General features: G+C 39.9%; 1 protein-coding gene across 1 annotated transcript; it reads left to right on the plus strand.

Moving 5' to 3' along the window:
* Nucleotides 1–7484: 7484 nt before the first annotated feature.
* On the plus strand, nt 7485–11220 carry eif4ebp3l (eukaryotic translation initiation factor 4E binding protein 3, like). The gene is made up of 3 exons (XM_080901102.1): nt 7485–7870; nt 9355–9531; nt 11078–11220. Exons 1-3 carry the CDS (start codon nt 7738–7740, stop codon nt 11104–11106), a joined length of 339 nt encoding a protein of 112 aa, XP_080757228.1. The 5' UTR covers nt 7485–7737; the 3' UTR covers nt 11107–11220.
* The last annotated feature ends 1781 nt before the right edge of the window (nt 11221–13001 follow it).

A 13001-nucleotide genomic window follows, 5' to 3' on the forward strand; every position in this document is an offset into this window, starting at 1 on the left:
AAGAAACAACAGCCCGCTTGCCACAATGACTACCGTCCAGTAGCACTGACTTCAATTGTAATGAAGTGTTTTGAAAGACTGATGAGAGATCACATCACTTCTTCACTTCCTGCCACCATCGACTCATTTCAGTTTGCTTACCGGACTAATCGTTCCACAGACGATGCCATATGTCACCTGCTCCACACATCCCTGAGTCACCTGGACACTGGCAGAAGGAATTATGTTAGGATGCTGTTCGTGGACTACAGTTCAGCATTCAACACAATAATTCCCTCTAAGCTTTTCACCAAGTTGACGGATCTAGGACTCAGCTCATCACTGTGTCAGTGGATCCTCAACTTCCTCACAGACAGACCCCAATCAGTGAGGGTGGGAAAACAAGTCTCCCCCTCCATCTCACTCAGCACTGGAGTGCCTCAGGGCTGTGTTTTAAGCCCCCTGCTGTACTCACTGTACACTTATGACTGTGTAGCCACATCAGACACCACCTCCATTGTCAAGTTTGCTGACGACACTGTTGTTGTGGGCCTGATCTCCGACAACATTGAGACGGCCTACCTGGAGGAGATTAGGAACCTGGAGACCTGGTGCCAGGAGAATAACCTCCTCCTAAACGTCAGCAAGACTAAGGAGCTGATCGTGGACTTCACTACAAAGCAGGCGAGGAATTACAAGCCCCCCATCATCTGTGGCACGCCAGTGGAGGAAGTGGACAATTTCCGATACCTGGGTGTCCACATCACTCGGGACTTGTCATGGTCCTGTCACATCAACACCCTGGTTAAGAAAGCTCGTCAGCGTCTCTTCTTCCTCAGAAGACTTAGAGACTTCCATCTGCCACTGAAGGTGCTCAAGAACTTTTACTCCTGCACCATCGAGAGCATCCTGACGGGAAACATCTGCACCTGGTTTGGGAACAGCACCAAGCAGGACAGACGAGATATGCAAAGAGTGGTGCGCTCGGCCGAACGCATCATTCAATCAGAGCTCCCTGACCTGCTGTCCGTCTACACCAAGCGGTGCAAGACCAAAGCTAGGAAGATTATGATGGACCTCTCCCATCCCAACAATGGACTCTTCTCACTGTTGAGGTCTGGGAAGCGCTTCCGCTCCCTTAAGGCCAAAACAGAGAGAATGAGGAGGAGCTTCTTCCCCCAGGCTATTTGGGTCCTGAACCAGGTGTAGGTCTGGACTCTCCCACACACATCACATCACTATAAGACTGGACTCTCACACACATCACATCACCACACGCACTCTGTTTTTTCTTCATGCACACTTCCTATAATTTATAATCTCTATTTCTGCTATTTGCACATTTTTACTGTAAATTTCTAAGTTAAATCTGTAAATTTTGTAATAACCTGTAAATTGTAAATACTGTAAAATCACTGTCATTTAATGGTCAGGCATTGCATTGCACAGCTACAAGCATTTCACCTCATGTCATACTGTGTATGGTTGTGTGTGTGACAAATAAAATTTGAATTTGAATTTAAATAGATTGATGGATAAATAGGTACGTAGATACAGCATAGACTGATTGCTGATTACTGGACTATGGAGTCCTTAGCCTGAACAAGATTATTTAAAATCACCTGTGCCAATCTGAAAGAGCTGGAGTGAGTTTAGCTATGAAACATGGAATGGATTCAGAAAACCTCAAAACTGTAGGAGTTCAGAATCAGAATCAGAATACTTTATTGATCCCTGGGGGAAATTATTTTTTTGTTACAGTGCTCCATTATAAACCAACATAAACCAACATTAACAAGACAGACAATACGCTAACTAACAATAGTACAATATATATATATATATATTGTACTATTATATATATATATATATATATATATATATATATATATATATATATATATATATATATATATATATATGTATATATATATATATATATATATATATATATATATATATGTATATATATATATATATATATATATGTATATATATATATATATATATATATATATATATATATATATATATATATATTTAAGTCACTCATTAACAAATAGCTGAAAAAGAAACATGTGTAGTTGTAGCAGTAACCAGTGTGTTAAGTGGATGCGTTGTACAGGGAGATGGCCACAGGCAGGAAAGATTTCCTGTGTCGTTCAGTGGTGCTTTTCGGTAATCTCAGTCTCTCACTGAACGTGCTCCTGTGACTGACCAGCATGTCATGGAGTGGGTGGGAGGTGTTATCCAACATTGTCTTTATCTTGGACAGCATCCGCCTCTCCGACACCACCTTGAGGGAGTCCAGCTCCATCCCCACAACATTACAGATTAGTTTATTGAGTCTGTTGGCATCTGCTACCCTCAGCCTGCTCCCCCAGCTCGCACTGGCCACAACAGACTCATAGAAAATCCTGAGCATTTTCTGGCAGATGTTGAAGGACCTCAGTAGCCTCAAAAAATAGAGACGACTCTGGCCCTTCCTGTAAAGTGCTGTGGTGTTTTTAGCCCAGTCCAGTTTATTGTCAATGTGTACTCCAAGGTACTTCTCCAAGGTTGGAGAAGTAAATCCAAGAAAAACAATGACAGCACAATGGCATATCACTCTGTGATGTAAAAAAAAAAAAAGAGAGAGAGAGAAAAAGAGAAAACTCTTTTAAAGCAAATAAATATTCCATCACTGAGGCACAAGTCAGCTGTGAAAACAAGGGATGCTGGATTTTTTTTTTTTTAATTCAGTGCAGGGGAGCACTCATCCACAATAACAATACAACAACTTAGGTAAGAGTCATCATCTTTATCACCACATTCTATTGTAAAATCACTGAGTTGACAAAATTTGGCATATCAGAGCATTCAGACTTTGCACACGGATCCCTCCAGGTTGATTTATTTATTTATTTATTTTTGCTTTTTATCCACCAAGGACATGACTTTCAGGTACTGCTCATCTACTGTCGTTTTTTTCAGTTGGAGCGTGCCACTTCTTCTTTTGTCCTCTACCTTTCCAGTTTCCTCAAATTTTCTAAGGTCAACATATGCAAGGTTTTCAGCTAATAGCTGTTTGTGAATGACAAGATATCTGTTAGACTGTATTAACTTTGATGCTCTATGCTTAGATAAGTTACAGGTCAGTGTTGAGTGTCTTAAATAGAAATTATTCATTTGAAAATGGTCAGATAAAAGAATTGGACTGAAAATGAAAAAAAATTGAAAAAGCAGATAATGTGAAAGAAAACCTGAAGAACTTTTGTTTAAAAACACTTTACAAAATTACAAGAATGTCTAGCTCTTTGGGATTTTTCTTCATCATCACCATCATCATCAACTTTATTTATAAAGCACTTTAAAACAACCACAGCTGACACAAAGTGCTGTACATTGGAACTGTAAAATAAAATTACATAAGATATAAATAAAACACAAATAAAAGAAGAGTGAAATCATTAATTAAATAACTACTTCAATTAAAAGAGAAACTAAATCTCACTGAGGTTAAAAGCCAAGGAATAAAAGTGGGTTTTAAGACGTGATTTAAGATATACTTTTGTGTTTGACTCTTTTGTTCCTCCAAGCCACAGGTGTCAAGCTCCAGTCCTCAAGGGCCAGTATCCTTTAACTTTTAGATGTGTCCCTGCTGCAACACACCTGAATAAATTTAGTAGGTCGTTAGCAGTTCAGCCATTTGATTCATGTTACAGCAGCTAATGAATGAATGAACATGGTGCAATAAAAGTACTTTTAAAAGTACATTTTTCCAAACACAAAATGTATTTAAATTTACTTGAGTAGGATTAGTGGTTGCCACCTCAGCATGCAGTCAAGACCTATAGTGTCTTGCTAACGATCTACTAATGTTATTCAGGTGTGTTGGAGCAGGGACACATGTTAAAGATTCAGGATACTGGCCCTCAAGGACTGGAGTTTGACATCTCTGCATCTAAGCAGTTGCACCAATGAGAATGCACCACGTTCCTGCTTGTAGTTCCTTGCGAAGGCTTTGGAAATGATACTTCCAAAACACCATTCTACCAGAACCCTACGGCACACATGAGTCAGGCTGTTACCACCACCGCTCAGCTGTGGGGGGCTACAAGTATGATGTAAACAGAAGATTCTGAGCAATCCTCCCTTATGATAAGGTCTGGAAATCATGAGCTGCACCTTTCTGTAGTGTTTCGCAAGAATGAATGAAAAAGCGTACTGGAAAGCGCATATACCTTGGAGGTTTATGCAAACCATAATCTTGTCATTCCTGTTCTCCTTGGTACCTGGATTAGAAGGATGTGTTATGCAAACATGAGTTCCATGTGTGTAACCCATGAATCATAGAATGCTAACCTAATAGTTAGTATGTGTTGTCAGGGAAGTTTGTGTAATGTTAATTCACAAACTCAAAGTCAGTTAATGAGTTTATTGTCGGTTCACTGACACCACACAAAGCCCCAGTTTCTTTGTGACAAAAACCTTAAAGTAACAAGTGCCCAGAGATAAACTGGTTCAGGCCATCCTCTGCAGGTCACAGATGAAAGCTGGATTTCAAAAGCGTAAAAATCTCCGTAGCTTTTCCCTTAAACATTCAAACACAATCTCTAAAACTGATTTAATCAAATTGCTGCTGGGGTCACTTCATTAATGTGGTCAAATTAATTTGACATCCTAAAATTAATATGAAGTTAAACCTTATTCCTAGGACGTTTATTTTAAGCATCAATGCAATACTGGAGTAGCACTAAACTTTTTATAGTTAAAACTAGTGATGTGACATTCTGTATCGAGGCTTCAAAGCTTGTGTCGAGTAATGGAGGGGGCGTTTCCGCGATGCGCGTATCGAGGCTTGCTTCATTTATGGGAGGAGCTGAAAATGAGACGTCCGAAGCCTCGCTGCCCGGCTGTACCACGTGACTGGTTCAGGAAGTGGTTCGAACTTTGCCGCGAGCTATGACAGAGATATAAACCCCTCAGACTTCATTCAAAATGTGGGTGTTTGATGGAGAGTTGCGGTTAGTGAGAGTTTGGAGACAGTTTGGAGGTTTATGAGAGTGAGGAGAGAAAGTCAGGAGAGAATAGCGCCAGCTAAGAAGAGGAGGATGTCCTCCCCTGTGTGGGAACATTTTGATCTAATTCCTCCCAACAAGGTAAATTTCTACAGAAGATGTATTGTCATGATACTGATGGTGCAATACAATTTATGTTAAGCTGTCTTGCCTTTTGTACAAGGTGAAGTGTTTGCTATGTGCCAGGGAGCTGGGATATAACAACAACACCTCATCCATGCTTAGGCACTACAGAGCTTTGCATGAGAATAAGGGGAACACCGATTGTGGGGCAAGACCAGGTGAGCCATCAAATGCAATGATAATATAGCATGCAGTAATGTTACTAAATGATATAACAATATTATACAACTGTAATAAGTTACGTGTGTGATATTTATATTTGTGCTTTGTTCTCCTGAGGAAAGACAATAAAGACAATCTCAAATAGATGAAGACCTGGTTAGCATGGTGATTGAGGACTCCCAGCCATTTAGCATTGTGGAGGACAAAGGATTTAAAAGATTTGTTAAATCATTAAATCCTAGCTATGTTCTCCCCACTAAAAAGGTCATAAAAGCAGTGAAATTTTAGTTTTTACTGAATAAAATGTGAACAGGCAGGACTGAGGCCTCAGTCTGTAGCTGTCCATACCTCAACGTTACAAAAGCACAACCACTGTCCATACTCCAACCACACCTCACCTCACAGTAAATGATCATTTCCATTTTAAGCATTTCCAAATAATCATTTTCCATACTGCCAGTATAAATATACACAGTATACTGCCATCACTACAATATACATGTTTTACACACTCCTTTTGTTGTTGACATTTACAGGCTATGTGCAAAATGCCACTCTCTTCAAATTCATGCTAACTAATATTTTTACGTCCAGTAGATGTCCTACTAGAGCAAATGAAGCTTCAAGACGCTTTGCGCTGGGGTGAACCAATTGGATGAAAAGCTTCAGTGCTTCATGAAGCTTCATCTGCCCATCACTAGTTAAAACACCCAGACTAGTCATTGAAAAGTTCCACACACATTTAATATGAACAAATTGTTCATGTCAATGTCGCCCTCAAGTGGTCAGTGAAGTAGCAGATGGGGTTAATGAGGTTCAGCTGCTTTGGTGTTAATGAAATTAAGAGCAGCAACAATGAGACAAACCAAACCTGGACCCTACAAAGGTCGCACAGATAGTCCAACTCCTCCAGTGCGGCACATCAATAAATACCATTGCCAGAAGGTTTGCTGTGTCTCCCAGCACAGACTCAAGAGCGTGGAGGAGATCCCAGGAAACAGGCGGTTATTATGAGAAAGATTTTTAATTTTTTTTAAAGTGTTCCTTGTGTTAACGTCAATGTCGCCCTCAAGTGGCTGAAAAGTAGGAGAATTTTTTTTAAAACAAATAAAATAAAACCAAAAGGCAGGTCAATCTGTCAAATAAAACTACAAACAAATATGTCACTTTAAAGGAGTCCTGATTAAACCGATTTAATGCCAACTTTAATTATCTCTTTTGTGTACATATTCTATTGGAAATACATGTTTATTTATGTATCTGTTTATGTTTATAATAACAAGACTAACTGACCAAAGGCTAGAAATTTCTAGACCAATGGGAAATCTGTTTTGCTTCTCTATTTGCTGATTTAATCCACTCCAAGAGAATCTTTATTATTCATAAATGTAATAAAATAAAACGCAAGCAACACAAGTGAGTAAATAGACAAATGTATAACTATATGCATCTAATGTATCTCCCGATTACAGAAAAAGTAAATCGCGTAACCCTTATTGATACTTACTGCAGGAATTGATCAGAGCTCTGCTGATTCGTGCGAGACGTGCACACTTTGTTCCAAAACACTGAAACGGGTAAATATATCTCCATATAAACCTATATATAGGAAATGTTTGGATAAATGAAATGTTGGAGAGTAATAAAGCATTTCCTGATTAAAGAAAACTTATAATAAAACAGAGATGACTGTAACCCGTATAGACGGTGCTGCTGTTATTGATCAGAGATCTGGAGCTGCCACGTGAGAGACGTGCACACGGTGCTTCTCCTCTAAACATGAAGGCATGGTACTAACACACTGACACACATGTAGGGGGCAGTGTTGCCAAGTGATTGACAACCACGAGGTGGATGCGTGGTTTGTGAACCAGATGACCCCTGTCTAGGTATTCTCGCGGGAACTCGTGTTATTTCTATCCAGTATACGGCTATTTTAATACCATTCGTTTACAAAGAGAAACTAATGTTATTCATTGGTAATAATACAATTCCCACTATTTCCCCCACGGGGTAAACTGACAGTGATAGAGAGTAGAATACAACGCTCTCTTTACTCATTGTCACCGCCCTCGCGGACTGTCGTTTGGGAATAAACATTCGTACCCAATACACGCTGTCCCACGTGCCTGGTAGCTACTGCACAAAAACATGACGGCTGGCTGCTGCAGACTTGGGTACCACGAATGCAGAGTGTAGCAGCGTTTGGAAGCTGGTTGTCGTGACAGACCTTAAAACTTTGAGCTTGCTTTAACTCTTAGTTTGCAAGTGAAACTTGTAAAACTTTACGGTATCTTACGTAGTTTTGTCCGTGAGGAAAGCTGTGGGGAAACTTGTATTTACGAGTTTCGGGGCTAAAGAAACAAAGAAAGTCGCTAGCACTTTTTGAAGCAGTAGTTAGGCCAAAATTAGCATGTCGGTCGACGCAAATCAAGTTAAAAGCCGTCCTATCCCCACCAGGGTGCTTACCCTGAAGGACTGGTCCCAGCTACCAGACTGTTACAGCCAAACACCCGGGGGTACCCTGTTCTCCACCACGCCTGGAGGTAAGAAAAACTGCACTGTGTTGTGTTTTTGTGTTATCAATTTATGTTTTCAGAACTCAACAGGAAAGAAAAAGGGGAAAACCCTCGAAAAGTTCGACTTTTGCTGGAAACTAATGGTTTGTGCCTACGTCCAAACGGTCACGCGTCATCTCTCGCGAGAGGCTGCACGCGACAACATAAGTGTCTGATGTAATATTAGTTTCCCCTAACGTCAATAAAAACAGCCCTCGCACTTGCTCGAGACCAAAAAGCGGGCAAAGATGGGGCCCCTGCCTCGTTTGTAGATTAAGAGCATGCTCACAGCAGGCCACAGCCCCGTATGTTCACGAGTGTGCTTTACCTGCATCGAGTTGGTTAATACTCTAACGTCGGTGTTTTGTTTTTTCCTAAATTGTGTTTTCTTTTCTTTTTTTATACATGTATAACTACATACATATTGTTTAAGTTCTGTAGTTAAACTTGTATCGGTAAGGCTTATAACAACACTGCCCCCTGTGACAAACGAAAACACGGTGGTCTGATCGGTGACTTGTTGCAGCGTCAAACTTACTGATTGTTGTCTCAAACACAACACGCCCAGTCTTAACTCGTGACTTTTAGGGTGTATGTGTCCGGCTGCCAGAAATGCAGAGTGATTGGCCTTCGCAGTGGTGGAGGAGCGGGAGGCCGTCCTATCCCTGCTTCTCTCTGTTCTGCATTTGAGGAACAGTAGAGAACATTCTGTACATTTTGAAGGGGGAGGGGATGAAATGTGTAATGCATGGGGGAATGTAAACATTTCAAGAAAAAGGCCTAAAAATGGATGCCAAAGGACACGTGACAGGATGTCGCTACTGAGTTTTGACTTGAGTTAAACTTTGTATAGTGACACATTAAATTTTGCACACCCTATCAGGTCGATGCTTGTGTTGCTAACCCTAACCCTTTGTCACATGTAGCTGCATGGCGCAGTCGCTGCTTTCACTATAGGTTGCATTCCAGCCCCCTTCCCCTGCCCCATTTCCCTCTGCTTTGCTTCCCTTTGTCTAGGATGAATTGCCGTAACTGTTTTTCAACGTGTTTTTCCTTGTAGACGGTACAAACTCCATTTTGAAAAGAAAAATAAGTACTTTTAGGTTAATTCATAAGCATTTAATGACTGCTGTATATGTAACAGCTTTCTGCTGAATCAAAATATGAAACATGTGGCTTTAATCTGAAAGCATCTTGCTTCAAAGTGAGAATGTTTTGTGGTTTGATTTCTTGGAATTCCTAGAATTACTGTGACGGCTCTAAACATTGTGTGCACACAACCCTTTCCCCACTTAAATCTCTTCCAATACAGAATAATATTGTCCAAATCTCCAGATGTGCACCTTAGATCACTGCAAAGGGGCTTGAGTAATAACTAGGCTGCAGTTTGAGCTTGCAGAAGTCCAGCCTTTGTTCTGTTGTTTGACTCTTTGTTTCGATTTTAACCCCCACCCCCTCCTAAAACAAAATAGGCACCCGCATCATCTATGACAGAAAGTTCCTCTTGGATTGTCGAAACTCTCCTCTTGCTCGGACCCCCCCATGCTGTCTTCCCCAAATCCCAGGGGTAACTGTACCAGCCACACACTCCACGGGGAAGTTGCAGGATCTCAAAGAGGAGGAAGAAGAGGAAGAGAAAGACATTGCAGGTAAATGTCTTGTACATATAAGATTCATTTGTGTCACCACAACTTGTAATGTGGAATTTTACTTGATATATATTGAGTCTCCTGAAAGTTCAGAATCCTTATTGTTCCCTTTATTTGTGAGAGTGATGTCAGCCAACACAATTTTATCAATCTGAACACTCAGGATAAATACTGGGAGGGGAAAAAAGCTTTGCATGTGACTGAGGTGCCCAAAACAAATAGTTCAATAATTTGTTTTGCAATGTGCAGCTGTTGGGTTAGGGTGGTGGGGGGCATGCCAACACTGATAAAAGGGATTAATAAGCTTCAAGGCATATGAGCCCATGAAATGGAACCTGTTCTTAAGTAAAACAGTTTTTGATTCCTGTCTTTTTCCTAACCCCTGAGAAAAGTGTGTGTGTGTGTGTGTGTGTGTGTGTGGGGGGGGGGGGGGGGGGTGTCGCAATTGACATTAAATCATCCTCCCCTCTCAGATTTTTCTAACTGATACAAAGAAGGCTCCACTGACTGTTTTATGATTAAGTCGAAATGCTGATTAAGCCAGCGTGTCCAGCCTTAACCATCATATGCATACAGCCTGCTGTTCTTGCAGTCCTCAACTCTGCAGCTGAACTGTTTGTTAGCTGTTTACCTTTTTATTAAAAAGAGGCCAGCAGTTTATTGGTAAACAATCATGTCTGACAAAGTGACTTTGCACGATTAACAGTTCAAAATCTGGTTATCTTAAACTGCATAGATGTTGTTCCTCTCTTTAGAACCATTTTAGCTGTCTTTTGATTGGCGGCCCCTCATGGATAGAAGTCAGAAAGTTGTGTGAGATGATCATATGTTCAGGATATTGTTTTCTGGGCAAGGAGAATAAAACAACTCAAGGAATGAGCATTTAGACGAGTGTTAAGCCTGAGCTTGTGACTCACTGCGATTACTTGTACAAACACAGCCAAAGATTCAGATCATAATGTCACAGGCTGAGGAAAAGCATCATATTTCCACTTTTTTTTTTTTTTTTTTAAAGTTTAATGTCTTTTGGTAAACAACTTGACTTATTATTATTATTATTATTATTGATTTCCAATTAGAATATTGTGACTTGCTAGAGATAAAGTTCCTTATTTTGGCAACAAATCCTCTAGTGGGGCTTATTGTGGCCATGTGACCAAAGGTTGGGTTCACAGTTTAGTCATTTGTTATTGACTGAAGTACATGCAGCTATCAATCTGCCCTCCTCCATTCCTCCTGTCAAACTGAAGACCATGAGGATTACACGTGACCCCTGCCTACTTGTCTCCTTCTTTGTGTGGGTAAAAACACCCAAGACGTGCCGTGGGTCTTGTTTTTATGTTCTATGTCCTTGGTGTGTCCGTGTGTTTTTTGCCCCCTTGATGGTTTCCTTTGCAGTGATAAGAGCTAGTTTGTTCTCGTCGCCATTGTCGGTTAAGGTGTGGCTGCAACCGCACAAATAAGGTGATGGCAGATTATCAAACCTCACTGTTTTTAATCTCAACTGTTTTGTTTTGTGCTTCTTTTTTTTTTTTTCCCCCAACAGATGACAACCAGTTTGAGATGGACATCTGAGCTGCAGTATTACCTCCTGTGGAGATGTTTAAATGCCTCCAAGGTCATCACTGACCGTAACGCATTACAAATGAAGCTTTTTCACTTTTATTTTTTTTTTATTTTATTTTATTTTTTTTTTTAAAACGAGTAAAAGCTTTTGTCTGGAATTAAAGAATGAAAGCATAAAAGTAGGGTGCTTTTAACCCTACAAAAGTGTTTATTGTACTAAATGGGTTGTTTGGTTGCTGATTCACTTCAGAACTGTAGCAGGATTAAAAAAAAAAAAAATCCATTTTGATTTCACTTTTTAAAATCTTTGTAAATAAGAAACTTGTACTATGTTGCTTTTTTTTTTTTTTTTTTTTTTTTTTTTTCTTTTTTTTTTTTTAAATCGAGGGACTATAAGATGATCGTACCGAGACATATGAAGTTGGTACTTTCAATGCATGCATCATTTATCATTTCCCCCACCCGCCCTAAAAAGGAAGGTTGACTTTCTTTGTTTGGTAGACAGGTGTCACCTAACATTGCGGGGGTGCCTTCTGAAATTCAGGTCCTACTTTGTTTTGTATAGAGGAAGTGATGGAATGTGAAGAAATTCAAATAAAGGCTGTGAAAACTGTCAAATTGTTTCTTCGCTTTCTTTTTGTCCATGTTTTAGCTTTTAAGCTGCACACTAACATAAAGGCCTTGTAACTTAAACTTTTACCATTTCCAATAAAGTATATATTTCTCTAAAGAGAAATGGTCTACAAGGGTTTCAAGTGTTAATGTATTTTTATGACCCCAAAGGATAGCTCATAAAGTTTGATAACATGTACTTTGGGTAAAGTACACGTCTGTGCTTTATGTCAGGTTTTCTCTGTGCTCAAATGGACTCAAATGGAGCCTGTAAGCCTGGGCTTCACGTTTAGTAAATGATTGTGCTGCCTTATTTCACAGAAATCCACTATAGCCAGTGTAGCTAAGACGATGACCCTGTTACACCTTGTAACAGAAAAGCATGTTGCCATGCAAAAATGTATATTAGGCAGTTAGTATGTTGCATTACTTGTGTACTGATACTCTTGTATTCTTAAAAAGGGAAATCCACATGTGCATAGAAGCTCAATTTTGCTGATCTGTGTGAAGTAAAATGGTTATTTTTAGGCTTGTGGTTCTCTGAATGTCAGGAACAGGGCCAGACTGAATATGATTTTTCTAGGAGAAGGTGGAAAATAAAAAAAAAAAAAGTCCTTCCAGTCAAAGTTTTGTGGATAATCCCCAGCTATTCTAGTCTGCATGCTGAAGTATCATTGTCCAAGATGCATTTATCAGTGCGTGTGTGGGAAAGTTAGAGAAAAAGTATGAGAACCACAGCTTTAGTCTTTATCCTGGTATTATGCACCGTTTATGTTGATGGGAAATGCAATCTTGAATTTTCAGACATAGCAAAAAAACACTGAAAAATCTATTAAGTGTTTTTTCTTTTTTTTTTTTTTTTTCTAATATTTATCAGGAGTGGCTTTGAAGCACAAGGCTGCCCAGAGTCATGTACACTGTGTCTCCGGCCGTGGCCACTCAGCAAGGTCAGTGCTAGGCATGCTGGCTTATTCCAGACACTGGCAGTCTATAGATCAGGGAAACTGACTGTGGAAGTAGGTCTGGTCTTAAGGAATGAAAGCAGCTGCACCTCAGAGGCCAGACACAGTAAAACTATACCGCAGTATGGGGGCGGGGGTATGACACCTGCTGGTATTTGACCAGATAGTCATTTCAAATATGTAATTGTGGATTTACTGAGTATTTTAGCTAATAATAATGACAGTCTATTCTGAGTGGAGTATTCAAGCAAAAACGGACAAGCAGCCCCTGCCCCACATTGTTCATGTTTAATTTTGTGACATCATTCTGTTCAGATGTTGAAGACATGG

Source organism: Rhamphochromis sp. 'chilingali', assembly GCF_963969265.1.
Source record: "Rhamphochromis sp. 'chilingali' genome assembly, chromosome: 13".
Lineage (NCBI taxonomy): Eukaryota > Metazoa > Chordata > Actinopteri > Cichliformes > Cichlidae > Rhamphochromis > Rhamphochromis sp. 'chilingali'.

Excerpts from the sequence above, each read along its gene's own strand:
- eif4ebp3l (XM_080901102.1), top strand. The coding sequence starts at position 7,738 with ATGTCGGTCGACGCAAATCAAGTTAAAAGCCGTCCTATCCCCACCAGG. Across the intron at positions 7,871-9,354 it reads GTTCTCCACCACGCCTGGAG|GCACCCGCATCATCTATGAC; the intron begins GTAAGAAAAACT and ends AAAACAAAATAG. Across the intron at positions 9,532-11,077 it reads GGAAGAGAAAGACATTGCAG|ATGACAACCAGTTTGAGATG; the intron begins GTAAATGTCTTG and ends TTCCCCCAACAG.